The 15,429-nt window shown below is 53.7% G+C and overlaps 1 protein-coding gene across 1 annotated transcript; it reads right to left on the reverse strand.

Annotated features, from left to right (window-relative positions):
* Nucleotides 1-1,688: 1,688 nt before the first annotated feature.
* On the reverse strand, nt 1,689-15,416 carry KMT5A (lysine methyltransferase 5A). Its single transcript, XM_007938122.2, has 7 exons — nt 15,363-15,416; nt 13,977-14,133; nt 10,357-10,576; nt 9,969-10,056; nt 5,028-5,087; nt 3,111-3,301; nt 1,689-1,899 (listed from the first exon to the last, which is right to left on the reverse strand). Exons 1-7 carry the CDS (start codon nt 15,402-15,404, stop codon nt 1,689-1,691), a joined length of 969 nt encoding a protein of 322 aa, XP_007936313.1. The 5' UTR covers nt 15,405-15,416.
* Nucleotides 15,417-15,429: the final 13 nt, after the last annotated feature.

A 15,429-nucleotide genomic window follows, 5' to 3' on the forward strand; every position in this document is an offset into this window, starting at 1 on the left:
TCTTCCACCTCAACCTTGTGAGAACAGAAAGACATACAAGGGGCCTTGCCTGGCAATAAATATTTTAATTTTTTTTGTTTCATTTTTATGATGACAAATAATTTTCAAGTTTATTTCCTTTCTTTTAAATACAAAGCTAAACCACAAACAGGTATAACCAAGACATTTCATCTCACACTTACACGCTGCTGTGGGATCCTCCTCCAATTCGCTGACCGCGCAGGCGTGGGGTAGGGGGAAGACTTTCTTAGGTAGCACCGTCACGAGGCCTGGGAGGATCAAGGACGAGGACAGGCTCCCATACCTGTCTCCATTCACATTTGCCTGGGACCAGGGTGGGCAGGGGACTCCAGGTCACGATTCCAGAGCCCCGGACCCCTGGACTAAAGGTCAACAGTGAGGGAGTCCATTTCCTGGTAGGAGGGAGGAGGAACGGCCCTGCTCCTCCTGCCATCACAGTCGAGGTGAAGACTTTTGCCTGCGCCTTGATCCCTGGGCCACGGAGCCCTGCCCACTGCCCTCCACACCTGAGGGCCTGCCTCTGAGGCTGGCGGTGGCGGCGGGAGGGTCCTGCATTTCTGGGCCGATAGGCTCATGAGTCAGTTCCTGGCTGCTTCTTTGAAGGAAGGCCGCCACTAGGTGCTGTGACACTCAGAAGGCTTTCGCAGCAGGTCTGCAACTTTCAACCCAGCAGAATCAGGTGAGGGATATGGCGGGGGGTTGGGGTAAGTAATTTATGGTCCCACTACAAAACTTTATTTTTGATTAGAATAGAGTACCATCTCAAATCTCTCCTACAAAAAAAAAAAAAAAAAAGCAACAAGCAAAATGCTGCAACTTCACTCATTTCAAGACCCATATACATGTAAGTTGTTTTCTGTGGTTTTTTCTTTTTTTTTTTGATTTTCTATTTTTATGATTTTTATTATTTTTTAAAATAAATTCAGTGTTCACATTTCTATAAAGAGTTATTAACCCAGTTTCCGGAAACCTGCCCTGGCGGGGGGAGACGAGTGCTCCCGGCCGCCCACATCGAGTCTGATCACCTGCCCTGATGCATCTGGGTGCCAAGAAAAGTGGCACCCTGTGGAAGAGTAACTCCCCGCCGGCCTGGCTCCACGGGCCGCGGGGTCAGTAAGCTTTCGAGAAAGCAGAGGGGAAGACTAGCTCACTGTGAAACCTTTTTGAAAAATATTCATACGCTTCAACGTGCGCCTGGAGAGATGCTGGGAGAACAAGAGCTTGGAGACATCCCGTCCGGGCTGTTGGGAGGCAGTGTCTTCCTGCGTCCACCTGTCCTCGGACGTCAGGGGGGCGGAAGGGGGCAGAGTCCTGGCTCTTCAGTTGGAGGCAGAAGCGCCCACCTTCCTAAGTCCACGTCCGCCTCTTTCCTCTAAAACCTGTGCCGAGTCTTGGACTGCGTGCACGGGAAGCACAAACATTCGACTTGTATGCAAAAAAGGTACAAAAACAACTCGAATATAAAAGTTTTGGTAATATAAGGCCATCTGTTCAAGCCCACCTTGGAAACCTGTAACAGATATTTAAATACTACAGTGAAAAGGCATCTTAATATACTTTTTTAAAAACATCTGAAGTCATCCACTAAGATTTAAGTGTGTAAAAGAAAAAAAAAAATTTTCCCTTTGAGGGCACTTTGTCCAGCGAGGGGCACGGCGGGTGGGGGGCTAATGCTTTAGCCACGGGTAGGCTTCGATGGAGGCCTTGCTGCGGTCTCCGTAGTCGTACAGCAGCTCCTCCCCAGCCGCGATGTCGCGGGACGCGATGAGGATGAGGTGAGGCACGCCGTCGATGTCGTGCAGCTTGGTCTGGCAGTTCCCGCACTTGCTATGGTTGATCAGTCTCCCCAGGCGGTTCGTCTCGCGAGTGGCATCCACGCTGCAGGGGAGACGGGGGCACCACAGAGGGTTACAGAGGGAAAGGGGCACTCGAGTCTGCTGCAGGGTGGATGCACCATGACGTCTCGGGGACAGCAGTCCAATGCCAGCAAATTCCTGTGAGCCTAGAGGGGCTCCAGGGAGGGTGGCTGGGGTAGCAGTGGGCAGGCCAAAGGCTTCTGATGAAGGCACATGAGACAAGTGTTAAGAAACAAAACAACCCAGCTGCCATCGAGTCAACTCTGACTCAGTGCCTCCACTTGTCAGAGGAGAACTGAGCTCCACACGGCCTTTCAATGGCTGACTTTTCACAAACAGATCTCAAGGCCTCACTTCCAAGGCATTTCTGGGGACAGTGGAACCGGCAGCCTTTGATTAGTAGCTGGACATGCTATTTCCATCACCCAGGGACTCCGAGGCAGCTTTAGTTTTGCAAAATAAATAAACGAACAAAATTCAGCTACTCTGGCTGGACACAGGGGCAGGTGGCCATTTTCTGGCTGCTCCAGTCAGACACCCTGAGGAGGGAGCACCCCGGTGAGCCTCTAAGCAGGTTTTCTTTCTTTTTTTCCAGTTTTTACTGTGATTTGGGTGAAAGTTTACAGAGCAAATTCATTTTCCAAACAGCAGTTCATACACATTTTGTTCCAAGACATTGAGTGCAATTCCCCAGTGTAACAGCTCTCTCCCCACTTCCTCCCTGTGTCCTTCTTTCCTATGCATTCCTGCCCCCTGAGCTGTCTCCCTGTGCAAACACTGCTCTTCTGACCTCCCACGATTGACTGTTCTAAGGAGTGTTATCTACCTGTTATAAATGTCCACCCTATATGCCTGTCTGTGGTTTGGCTGGAAGCTATGGGAGTGAGTTGAATTCTAGACCTGAAGGGTAACTAGGGGCACAGTCTCAAGCATTTCCCAAGCTCTGTCAGACCAGCAAACCTGGGCTTTTTTATGCTTTTTGATTTGCTAAGCCAGGTTTCCATGCAACTTGTATTTCTCTCATCTGCTAGCGCCCACAATGGCTGCAGTTCCAAATAGTAAAAACAGAAAGCACTTTGGACAAAGGTAAGAAGATCGAAGCAAGACCCCAACTGACACAAAGCACGGCTCCCTCCTTTGGGGTCAGGATACTCTCAGTAGCACCTGGGCCCCACAGCCTGTCCTCTCCTTCTGCCCAGAGGGAGGAAAAGCCACAAGCCTTAGTCGACTTACCAGTAGGTTTTGCTCAGATACTGGAAATAGTACATGTAGCAGCCTGTGGAGGGGTCTTGTGCGTACAGCGCCTCTCGCCTCTTGGCATCGGTGATCTCGATGAGGTCCCCGTGGTACTCCACCACAAACTCGCCCCGCGAGAACTGCTTGGTGGCGATCACTCCCCGGCCTTTGCCATCGATGAGGTCAATCTGTCGGGAGAGGGGGAGAGAGGATGGCTTTAACAGCAGCAAATGTCACCGTGCACGGCTGCCCCCTGGGGGCCTGGGGCCCACACCGATTCATGCCAATAGCTTCCTAGAGACAAACGATAAGAGTCATTCATTTAAGTGCCCAGTTCAATGGGCTTTAGCAAGTGCACAGAGCTGTGCAACCGTCACCACGATCCAGCTTTGGGATCCTCCCATCACCTCAACAAGCCATTCTGCAGGCACTAGTGTTACATCGGCACCCCTGAGAGAGCTGCTAGGCAGGCAGCACTGACCCACCTTGTGGACAAGGAGACTGAGGCTGAGAGAGGCCAAGCCACACAGGAAGTGGTGTGGCCGGCACTCACGCTCACGTACAGGAGGTGGGGCCTGGTGCTCTGAGCCTCCCCTTCACCCCTTCATCTGCCCGGGTTTCTCCTCATTCCAGCGTACATGGAGCTGAGGGGGGCTGCTTCAGGGGCCGAGGACTGACGTTCAGATACCTGATGGTGGTCTGAAGCTTTCAGACCCGTGACCACCACTACCCCTTTCTTGTGCCACCCAAATGCCTTTGAAGAGTTCAAAGGGAAAAGCAAATTTGGTCACGTCATCAGAAGGGACCATTCCCTGAAGAGGGATATCATGCTTGGTGAAGTGGAGGGTCAGCCAAAACGGGGAAGGCCCTCAGCGAGATGGACTGCAAGGCTGGCGGAGGACTGGGCAGCGTTTTGGTCTGTTGTACATAGGGTCGCTATGAGTTGGAGCTGACTGGATGGCACCTGACAACAGCCGCTGCCAAAAAAAACTTGTTATTGTTGTTGTTTGCTGTCGAGTTGGCCCCGACTCATAGCGACCCCTCCTTGGGTTTCCGAGGCAGTATCACTACGGAAGGAGGATTGGCCCAACCTTCCTTCCAAGGAGTGGCTGGTGGGTTTGAACCGCCAGCCTTCTGGTTAGCAGTCAAGTGCCTTAGGCACTATGCTACCAGAGCTCCTAAAAAAAACTTAATTCAGGAAAAATATATTAACTCATCCTTTTAAAAGTCCCCCGGCATCACGCCGAGAGCAGCCAGACAAGAAAGGCCGCACGGTGCAGGATGCCATTTACATGAACCGTCCAGACAGGCAAACCCACAGAGAGAATGTAGATTAGTGGTTGTCAGGAGCCGGGGAGTGGGGTGGGGGTGGGGATGCAGAGTGACTCTTAACGGGTATGGAGTTTCCTCTGGGGGCGATTATGAAAATTCTGGAACTGGATAGAGGTGCTGGTTGTACAACATTGGGAATTCACTTAATACCACTGACTTGTACGTTTTAAAGTGTTTTAAACACATTTTATGTTATTTTAATTCCAACTCGTAGCAACCATAAGAGCAGAATTGCCCCATAGTGTTTCTGAGGTTGTAAATTTTTAGGGACGCAGACTGGCACACCTTTCTCCTAGACAGGCTGGTGGGTTCGAACAACCAACCTTTTGGTCAGCAGCCACATGCTTTAGCCATTATGCCACCAGAGCCCCACATTTTACCACACTTTAAAGAGTTTTTCCAGCATAACATTCCTCCACACAGGTTTTGTATTTGGTCCCCTGAGAACGCATCAGAGTCTGACAAGTCACCAGCCACTGAAGGGTTAAAGCAATGTGGCAGCCGCTCTTAGCCACAGGGCTCCGGAACCAGGGAAGGTGCTGCAGCCTGAGCCCAGAACAGTGGGCACCCGTCGCCCCTCACCTTCATTCCTTCTTCCTTCCCACTTTCAATCAGCTCGTCGATTCTCTTCCTCTCTTCAGACTGGGTGGAGGGGAAAGGGGAAAAGGAGGTTAGCTGAGCCCATTCTGAGGCATATGGCTGCCCAGCCCCAGCCCCCAGCCCCACTGAGGACCCCTGGCAGGGTGGGGTAGGTCACAGGTGGCCTCCACGATACTGGTGTCCAAAGGATGCCAGAGCCCCCAGGTACCCCTCCTCTCCCCCATCTCCCACCTGTGGAGGACAACCTGTCACCTGGGGTTCAGATGGACCAGGAGGGTCACAGTGGTGGCCCAGACTGTGGTTCATGGGTATGCACTGTTTGGCCCACAGCAGGTTTTGAAAAGTATTTATAACACTGACATCTAAAATCCAGGAATGTGAATCAGCTGGGCTGACTAGAGACTGCCCCCTACAGGCAGGGTGTGGGAGCCACATGTTCCTCTTATGAGCCGGCTGCTGCCGACTCTATCAGCTGTGGCCACGGAAGAGAGAGGGCCTCCCACTCGGGAGAGCCTGTGCCAGCCTGTGTGGCCTTTCCTTCAGGCCGCCCCGCCTGTGACGACCACCTGCCCCTGATCACAGTCCCGCTACCTGGTCGTGACCCAGCCTGTGCCACATGAGACTTCTCTGGTCACTCAGTCTACACCTATCTCTGGGATCCCTGCAATGGACCAGATGCTACAATAGGTGCTGGGGACGTAGGAGTGGGCAAGACCAGGTCCCCATGACCTCTAGGCTGGGCTTAAAGACCCTACAGAGAGAGCCACCGCTGCTCTCTGGTCCCACCTGTGGCAGCAGCCTTGCGGGCCTTAGCTTTCACTGCCCACCGCCCCAGTCTGTGCTCCACACGGCAGCCAGAGGGGTCTTTTAAAATGTAAAGAGACCGAGCAATTTTTCAGTAAGTTTACTAAAGACTAAGGTGTCAGTGCTTGTTCTCTAGTTGCAGTGAAAGTGCACGGCACTAAGATAAGATGCTAACCACGCGGCGGGCTGGGTGAGGGTCCACAGGCACTCTGTACGGACACACCTCGTTTCATGGCACTTCACTCCGGTGTGCCTCACAGATACTGTGCTTGTACAAGTTCAAGGCTTGTGGCAACCCTGCGTCGAGCAAGTGTATCGGAGCCATTTTTCCAACAGCCTGTGCTCACTTCATGTCTCTATGTCCTGTGTTGGACATTCTCTCACTACCTCAAGCTTTTTCATCATGCTATTCATAGACTACGATATAGTGTAAACAGAGCTTTAATATGCACCGGGAAACCAAACAATGGGTGTGACTCGTTCTACTGTGAAATTCGCTTTATTGAGGTTGTCTGGAACCGAACCTGCAATATCTCTGAGGCATGCTCGTACCGTCTTTACAACTTTTCTGCAAATCTGAAATGATTTCAAAATACAGACTTTAATTGTTCTACATTCTGTTTTGGGGTCTTAAAAGCTTGCAAGCGGCCATCCAGATGCAACAATGGGTCTCTCCTCATCCTGAGCAAAGAAGAATGAAGAAAACCAAAGACACATGGACACAATTAGTCCGAGGGACTAGTGGACAGTGAGAACTTCAGCCTATGTGACCACAAGACCAGAAGAACTAGATGGGGCCCAGATGCCACTGTCAACCACTCAGCAAGGGACCAGTGCAGATCCTGGGGACAGTGGGAGAAAAATGTGGAACAAACCTCAAAGCCATAAAAAGGACCAGGCTTACTGGCCTGAAAGAGACTGGTGAGACCCCTAATATATGGGCCTTAGTCACCCTTCGGGGCTGGAATTGAACTCACTCCCGTGGCTTACAGCCAAACAACAGACAGACATACAGGGTGAACATCTACACCAGGCAGGTATACTCCTATGAACGATCAAATCAATCGGGGGAGAACAGAAGGGCAGTGTTTGCACAAAGACACAGCTGGGGGGAGGGCAGGAATGCACAGGAAAGAAGGACACAGGGAAGAGGAAACTACAGGGAGGAAGTGAGGAGAGAACAGTTGCATTGTGGGGATGGCAGTCAACGTCATGAAACAAAATGTGCATGAACTGCTGAATGGAAAATGAATTGAATTTGCTCTGTAAGCTTTCACCCAAATCATAATTAAGGCGGCACGGGGGTGGGGTGGGGGTGGAGTTCATTTTAAAAAAAACAAAAGCCCTTCCACCAGCTTCCCAGTGCCACTGGCATACGATCCCGAGGGTGGTCTTCGAGACTCTGAAGGGGCTGAAGCCACCTCTTCTGTTCCAGCTCCCTCTCTCGCCCTCGCTCCCACACTCACTCCTTCAAAAGGCTAAGCTCACTCCTGCCTCAGGACCTCTGCACCTGCTGCTGCCCTGCCTGGAATGCCCTTCCCCCAGCCACATACATGCTTGCTTCCTCTCTCCTCAAAGGCAACCTCCTTAGAGACACTTTCTCTGACTACTGTGCCTAAAGCTTGGCCACTCTATCAAACCATCCCTTTTTAAAAATCAAGGTAGCATCACAGTCTGCAGGCATTCCCTAGCGAGTCATCCCTCTGTGTTACTCGCCTCCACTTAAATGTAAATTCCAAGCATCCGGGGCCTTGAGCTTGTTTCCAGTGGAGGTTCCCAGCCTAGCCCAATGTCAGGCACAGTGAACCCTCCAAGCAGGTGGCTGGAGGAGGGACTGCCCCGCAGTGCTGCCCAGAAGGCGGGGCCGAGGGGCTTGGGTTTCATCCTGGACGCTCTGGGGCTTTAGGTATTTCAACGTCAGCTCTGGCTCCCATGGGAGAGTACGGGCAGCAGCCCACAGGGTGGCCCGGAGGCAGCATGAGTGGAAGGTAGGCTGGGTCTCTACTACGAAGGAGGGGACAGGCCTGAGATATTCAGGCCCCGGGACTGGGCAGGAACAAAGAAGCCAGGGCGCGCCACAGGTGTGGCCCCTGCCCTATGGTGACCGCCACCCCACCTGCACCCAGGCCCACCTGCTAAAAGGCCTCCGCAGTGAAGCTCCTGGGGTTCAGGGCACTTCTCCAAGGGCCCACCCTGGGATTAAATCCTCAGCTGTTCCCACCCTCTTGCCCTGGACCTGCCCCACCCACCCTGTCTTCAGACTCAACGTGGTGTCGGCAAAGCTTTTCATTTCGGTTTCACTCTGGCTCCCCACAGCCTTCTGTGCCCTGCCCCACCCTGGCCCCCAGCCCAGGCCCAGTTCCTGCCAGCCCAGAAGGGCAGCCAGGTCAGCACTGAGCTCACCCTTCAGACGAGGCCCAGCTGCCCCACCCTCGGGCTGTCCCTCTGCAGTCAGCAGAATCTACACCCTGAGGGACAACCCTCGTATTGCCCTGATCAACAACTCGTCACCCTCACCAACAACCAACCCCCTCATCACCCAACCAACAGCCTCCTCATCGCCCTGACCGACAACCAATCTCCCTGTCACCCCATTAACAAGCCCCTTGTTGCCCTGACCGATAACTAACACCCTCATCTCCTGACCAACCACCCCCTTGCTGCCTCACCAACAACTCCTTTGTCATGGCATTCACTCAGCAAAGTCCACACATGAGGGGTGCCACACAGCTCTGCATAACGGGCTCTGGGGGAGCAAATGCGTGCTCCCTTTCCCTTGTCTGCTGCAACACCAAGCATGCGGCAGCCTCCCCCACAGCAGCCCTCATGCCTCTGCCCAGACAAGCACTGGTTTCCCATTAAAAAGGCCATCTCAGCCACACCGGGCCCCGAACCCCACGGGCCCCCTCCCCAGGCCCCCAGTGAGCACGCCACAGCGCCCACCACGGCAGGAGGCAACCCGGGCTCTGCGGCGCTGTGCCGGCCTCGCCCTTCTGCAGTGCTGCCTACACGATGACCTAGCATAGCCTCCCACTGCAGGCAAACATTTCCCAACAGCTTGTTCTTGGCCGAAAGCTAGCGCCTTTCCCGCAAATCGAGCCAGAGCGTCTTTCAGGGTGGGGGAGGGGGAGGAAGGACTGCTTTTTTGTCTGTTGCCTTAAATGAGCCTCATCGGTTGGTTAAAAGAGAGAGACAGGGACTACTAGCCCACTGTGAATCTTCGTGAGGGTCCAACGCTCAAGCTCACAAAGCAGGGGCCCCCGACCTTTTTGTGGGGGAGGCAGTCAGTCACACTGCTCCTGATGCTTGAGACTGCTTTGGGGGTGTGGGGCAGGAGAGGGGCTGACCCACCTCTGCAACAGCGGCACCTTCCCCCCCGGTCCCAGGCTCCCACTGGACCTGCCAGAGCCACCTCCCGGTAAGGCCTGACTTTCCGTGGCATGTGCTAGAGGTGACACAGGTCCCCCCCAGCTGCCTTGGCTCAGAGACTCAGTCAGGAGGCAGAGCCAGCTTTCCGATAATCCTCATTAGCCCAGGGGAGAAAACCCAGGGCAGAAACACAGAGGGACTTGCCCCAGCTGGAGTCCCGCCCACCACGCGTGCTCCCAGGGCCACTCCGCCCCTCCAAAGACTAGAATTAAAGCTACATGACTCTGAGCATGAACCAGTCCCCTCTAGTCTAAGACCAGAACTAGACGGCACCCGGCTACCACCACCAACCGTTCCGACCAGGGACGCAAAAGACAGTCCCAGACAGGATGGCAGAAATATGTCAGACAAAACTCAAATTCCTACAACAGACCAGCAGAGACTAGAGGAACCTCTGGGTTACTCTTGAAATGGAAGCCAGTCCTGTAGTCTGCTACGATCACCTATGAGCCCAGAAGGCCAACGTTTGCCCTAAATCAAAGGTGAGAAGGAGGGCGCAGAATGGGGGCTCCATGAACAGAGAGAGACCAAACACAACGGAAATTAAGAACACTGACACACCGCGCAAACGTGACCAGTGTCGCTGCACGGTACATACAGAAATGGCTCAAGGGGACCCTAATCTGCTGGATAAATTTTCACCAGGAAAACAGTGTTATCAGAAAAACAAAACGAAATCCCGGACTCCACCTGTAGCTCGGCTTTGCTCTTCCGGGAGCTCCTTCGGACCGGGTAGAAGTCCGTGAGTTTGCGATTCTGCTGCGTTTTTCCTTGAGCTCTGGGGTAGAGAGAGGAGAATGACGAGTGAGTATTAGTGTAAAAAATCACGCTGGCACCGCGAGGCTCCAGGGAGGTGATGTGACTTAAACACTCTCTGTCCACTGGGGTCTGATGGGGACCTCGGGGAGTATCAAAGACAGGCTGCCCACTCTTGGGGAGAGGGAAGGCTCTTGAGCCAGGGACCCAGGCAGGACTGAGGTGCTGACCAAAAACAGCATGGCTGGTGACGACCCCAGCGATGCCGGGACAGTGACCACTCCACCCTGACTGCCCCACGCCGTGTTGGGAGCATTCTTACTTTTTCCGTGGGCCTTGCTTGCCCTTGACGGGTTTCTTCTGGGCTGGCTTGGCCATGGCTGCGTTGGGAGAATCACTAGATGAGGTTGGAGTTTTTGGAGGTTCTGCTGCTTCCGATTTTTGGTTTGGAAAAGGGGCCAGGGGGCCTCTCCCGGCATCTTTGAGCTTCTGTTCCTCGGCCTTCACAGGGCTTCGGACGGCATTCCCGGTGCTTCTTTTCTCTGGGGACAGAAGGTGGGGAAGACACAGGCTGACTGCTGGCACCCAACGTCTGGACAGTCAGCTGCATTCTACGACAGGCCTGGGGAAGAGGGTGCTATGGGGTGCCGGCTGCTGTGGGAGCCACGCCTAGCTCTCACTTTTGACTGAGACCTGGGCAGGGCATTTGGGCGTCTGGGCCTTGACGTGGGAGGAAGCCTCGAAGCAGCAGCTGCATTGCAGACAGTGCTGCTGGCCTGGGCCCCAGCCAGAGCCTCCGGGAACCGGGCTGCAGGCTCCCTAAGAGGCAGCTGTGCGGGTGCTGGAGGGGAGCAAGGGCAGAGGCGGAGCCTCCTCCCCAGCACAGAGCCCATGTCAGACTCCTGCGAAGAGTTCCCTCTGGAACAGGCAGGGGGCCCAGCGTTCATGTCCAAGGTGAATCTCAGCTGGGTGTGCTGCGAGGTGCATCCCAAATGATTTGCTAGTAAACAGTTACAAAGCATTGGTGCAGGTGAATAATTCACCTTTATCTATTTAAAAAAAATTATTTTCTAAAAATAAATAAGTCACGCATTGTGGATGGGGATGTGAAATGATGCAGCCGCTCGGGTCAACGGTCTGCCAGCTCCTCAGAAGGTTAAACAGAGTTACTATACGCCCTAGCAATTCCGCTCCTAGATGGGAACCCAAAAAAAACCCAAAAACCTACTTCCACACAAACGCTTGTACAGGAACGTTCATAGCCTCATTATTCCTAACAGCCAAAAAGTGATAGCAACTCAAGTGTCCACAAATGGATGTATGGATCAACAAAATGTGGTCTATCCACACAATGAATACAATCCAGCCCCCAAAAGGCATGCGCTGACATGTGCTACAATGTGGAGACATGTGCTCAGTAAAGCGGCCAGACACAAACTGCCACATAGTATAGGATTCCATTTCTAGGCAAGAGGCAAACCCACAGACACAGAAAGCAGACTGGTGGTTGCCAAGGGTTAGAGGGAAGGGGGGATGGGCCTTTTGGGGAGATAAAAATGTTTGGAACTAAACAGTGGCGAAGGTTTCACAACTTTGTGAATATACTAAAAACCACAGAACTGTCCATTTTTAAATGGGGAATTTTATGCTCTCTGAATTATACCTCAATTAAAAAAAGAAAAGAATACACATCTGGGAAGACTTTCAGACCACTCTCACCCCCTGCCCCAACATGCTTTCTTGGGTGAAACCAAAGGGAGGAAAGGCTACCCTGGAGAGTGTGGTGCCCATGAATGCCATCTCTCATGTCAGTGTGTGTCACAGCACAAAGGCGGCCAAGAATCACGGACAGGAGCCTGGTCCTTGGGGTCACGCCCAAAGTACATCAACCCTAACTTCTAATGGTGGGTATCCAGGAACACTAGGAGCCCAAGGGCACTGGGTGGCACAAACAGGTGAGTGCTCAAACACCAGATGAAAGGTCAGGGACTCACACCCACTCAGAGGCGCCTCGGCAGACAGGCCTGGCAGGCTCCTTCTGAAAGGGCACAGCCTTAAAAGCCCTGCATAGCATGGTTCTGCTCTGCACACATGGGGGGCCCAGAGTTGGGATTTACTCAAAAGCAAGTTGTAACAACGTGAGCCAAGTAAGTCTGTGCGCTAGTAGCTCAGGCACCAAGCCCACTCACTCCAAAGAGGACATGAGCCTGGCCAAGCGCCATTTACATAGAGCCCCCTCCCCAGTCCCTACGTGCCAGGTGCCAGGTCACGGGCCACAGGTACAAGGGTGAGCAGGACGCAGAGCTCCCGTCCAGGAGGGGCAGCCCAGTTCCGGGCCACTTCATGGAGCCCTTCTGCACAGAAGCTTTAACTGTCCTTCAAAGAGGACTCCTCTCTGTTCCAATGGACAGCTGAGGAGGAGGCTCGGAGAAGAACAGCCACCTGCCCAGTTTTCAGCAGCTGGCATCGAGTCGGCTCTGACTCACAGCAACCTGTCCATCAGAGCAGAACTGCTCTCCGTAGAGTTTTCACTGGAAGGAAGGTTGGGCAATCCTACTTCGTAGTGATACTGCCTCAGAAACCCAAGGAGGGGTCGCTATGAGTCGGGGCCGACTCGACGGCACATAACAACAATATTTTGCAAGTAAATCACCAGGCCTCTCTGCTGAGGCACTTGTGGGTGTACTCAAACCACCAACCTTCCAAGCAGCAGCAGCCAAGCATGTGAATTTTTTACATCACCAGGGACTCCGTAACTTGCCCAAAGGTCTTCTACTTTTAAGTGGCAGAGCTGGGATTTGAACCCAAGTCTTCTGAAAACTGACTGAGAGATTACTTTGTGCCCCGGGGGAGATACAGCCAAGGGCTGGCTCCCACCCCAGTCCGGTTCAGGGCTTCCCTACCCTGTGTTCTCAGCTCTGCCCAGAGGCGGGCTAAACAATCATTGTTAACATTCTGTAAATGAATACCACAAAACGTGGATGAACTTGGAGGACAGTATGCTGGGTGGAACAAGGTGATCACCAGACAAATACTGCAGGAGTACACTATTAAAATGCAGCCAGAGGCTCTGCTTCTTTCAGGCAAGTTGTAAGCAAGAAGGGAGCATGATGCGTTGGGAGAAGTCACCTCTCCACTACAACTTTACAAAGGAAGATTAGGATTAAAGCAAAATTTCTAAGGAGTTTCAGCTTGTGTTGCAGGACCAGACGGAACTGTCAACAGCGGTACATTTTCTAGTTTAAAATCCTAACCCTAGATCCCAACACAGGAGTACACTACTTCAGAGATGAGCACTAAACCCTCAAGAGGAAAGAAACTTGGGAATCGGGCTTAGGGTCAGCTCCTAACAGGGAAGGAAGTTTCCTCCTCACGTTCACACATCACCGTAGCTAGGACTGCAACGGCTGGCTTTGCAGAATCTAGACTGCTTGCTTCTGCACTTCCAGCGCTTGAGAGCTGCTTTAATTGAAGGTCAGGTGCGTTGCTTTTGCAACCTGCCCAGACAAGTGAACTTGCAGGATATGCTAGCTCTTGTGAATGCAGGGAGAACCTATTAGGCCAACGGGGCACACGCCCTGGGCTAGGCCACTGTTTCCTCCTGTGTCTGTGCTCAAACAGAAAGAAGGTGGTGCGCACAATAAACCAGCTGCCACCGAGTCAATTACGACTCATGATGACCCCATGTGTGTCAGAACAGAAGTGACCTCCACGGGGTCTCCAGGGTCTGATTTTTTTAGAAGCAGATTGCCAGGCCTTACTTCTAAGGCACCCCTGATTAAACTTGAACCCTCAACCTTCTGTTTAGCAGCCAAGCATGTTAACTATCTGCACTACTGAAAGGCTCTAAGTCCATAGCGTCTGTGCATTATGACGAGGGCGTGCGATTTCTGACACAATCACCCGCCCCTGCCGTCAGAAAGGCCCGTGCCTGAGGCTTACCTTCTCGCTTCCGGTAGATTCCAGCTAATGGCTTCGCCTGGCATTTGCCTTCATGATGTGTCACTGAATTCTCTTCTTGAAGCGGGGAACGCATCCCAGAGCATTTGTTCGGGCTCATGTAGGAATAGATCTTTGACTGTCCGGTAAACACGTTCTCCTAAAAAGACAAATGTGACTTCTGAAAGAGGCTTGAAGGAGACAGGCACAAGGGCCGCATAACATTTAAAGGGAGGGGGGAAAATTCCGCATACAAATGACAAAAACAAACATCATCATCAAGGAGGCCGCCCCCCAGTCTCAGGAGAGCACTGGAAGGGTTTGAATCTCCCAGATCCAGGTCAAGCCCTCCAAGGAAGGAAGGTCTCTGACTCTGGGCACTCAGGAGATATGTGACCAGTAGAACCAGCTGTGCACAAAGGTGTATGGAAAGGAGACAACCAAATAGCAACAGTGGCCCCAAGGACCCACGGCAAACAAAGTGGGAGGAGTCTGAAGGGCAGGGCGGCTGTGCGACAAAGGTCGAAGTGCCTAAGGCATCTGACGGCTGACCAGATGGCTGGCGGTTCAAACCCACCAGCCACTCCTGGGAAGGCAGATTGAGCAATTTACTTCCGTAGTGATACCGCCTGGGAAACCCAAGGAGGGGTCGCTATGACTCGATGGTACTGAGTTGAGTGACTTCAGCCAGACAACCCCATGAACCACCTTTCAGTCCCCAGGCCAGCTGGTGCGGCTTGTCAGCACAGCCTGAGCCTTCTGTGTGCCCAAGCCCGCCCCCTTCGAATCACTGCACCACCCCGAAGCCTCCCAGGGCCGCGGTTGGGGGAATTCTCTCAGAGTGACTGGGGGAAGGGGAGCTAAGGAAAGCAAGCCTCCAGCCAGCGCACTTGGGGCGGTCACTGCACTGCAAACCGCACCTTGGCGTTAATCACAGTGTGCAGGCCGCTGGGGCGGGGCAGGTCACCGCTGGAGTCTCTGGGGGTGGGGCCTCTCCGCTGAGTAAGCACAGACGGGAGGAGGGCGCCCCCAGGAACAATGCCAGGGCCTCTCGGAGGGCCCGGGGAGCCTCCCAGTCGGCGTGCCCCTGAAGGCCCCCGCACCCCCTGGGAGCAAAGCCACCTCCGGGGACACCGCGCTGTGCGGTGTGCGGATGGCAAACTTTTTGAGGTCAAACACCGCCGCGGCCCCGGGGCCAGGCTCATGGCGGAGCAGCGTGGACGCCGCTCCCCGACAGGCGACCGAAAAGGAAAGTTGCCCCGGCCGGGCGTCCCGCCCAGAGCGCGCCGGGGATCCCAGGGGGCGCCCACGTGCTCGCGGCCCGGTCCCGGCGGGCGGCCCGGCGGGGCGCTCGGCGCGGAGAGTGAGTGCGGGGAGATGCCTGCTTACCCCGTCGGTGCGGGGCCTCCCCGGGCCCCTCCGCTCCACCATCTCCGGGCCCGGGGCCGTCGCTGCC

Source organism: Orycteropus afer, unplaced genomic scaffold, assembly GCF_000298275.1.
Source record: "Orycteropus afer afer isolate SDZICR_OR568_19922 unplaced genomic scaffold, OryAfe1.0 scaffold00048, whole genome shotgun sequence".
NCBI lineage: Eukaryota > Metazoa > Chordata > Mammalia > Tubulidentata > Orycteropodidae > Orycteropus > Orycteropus afer.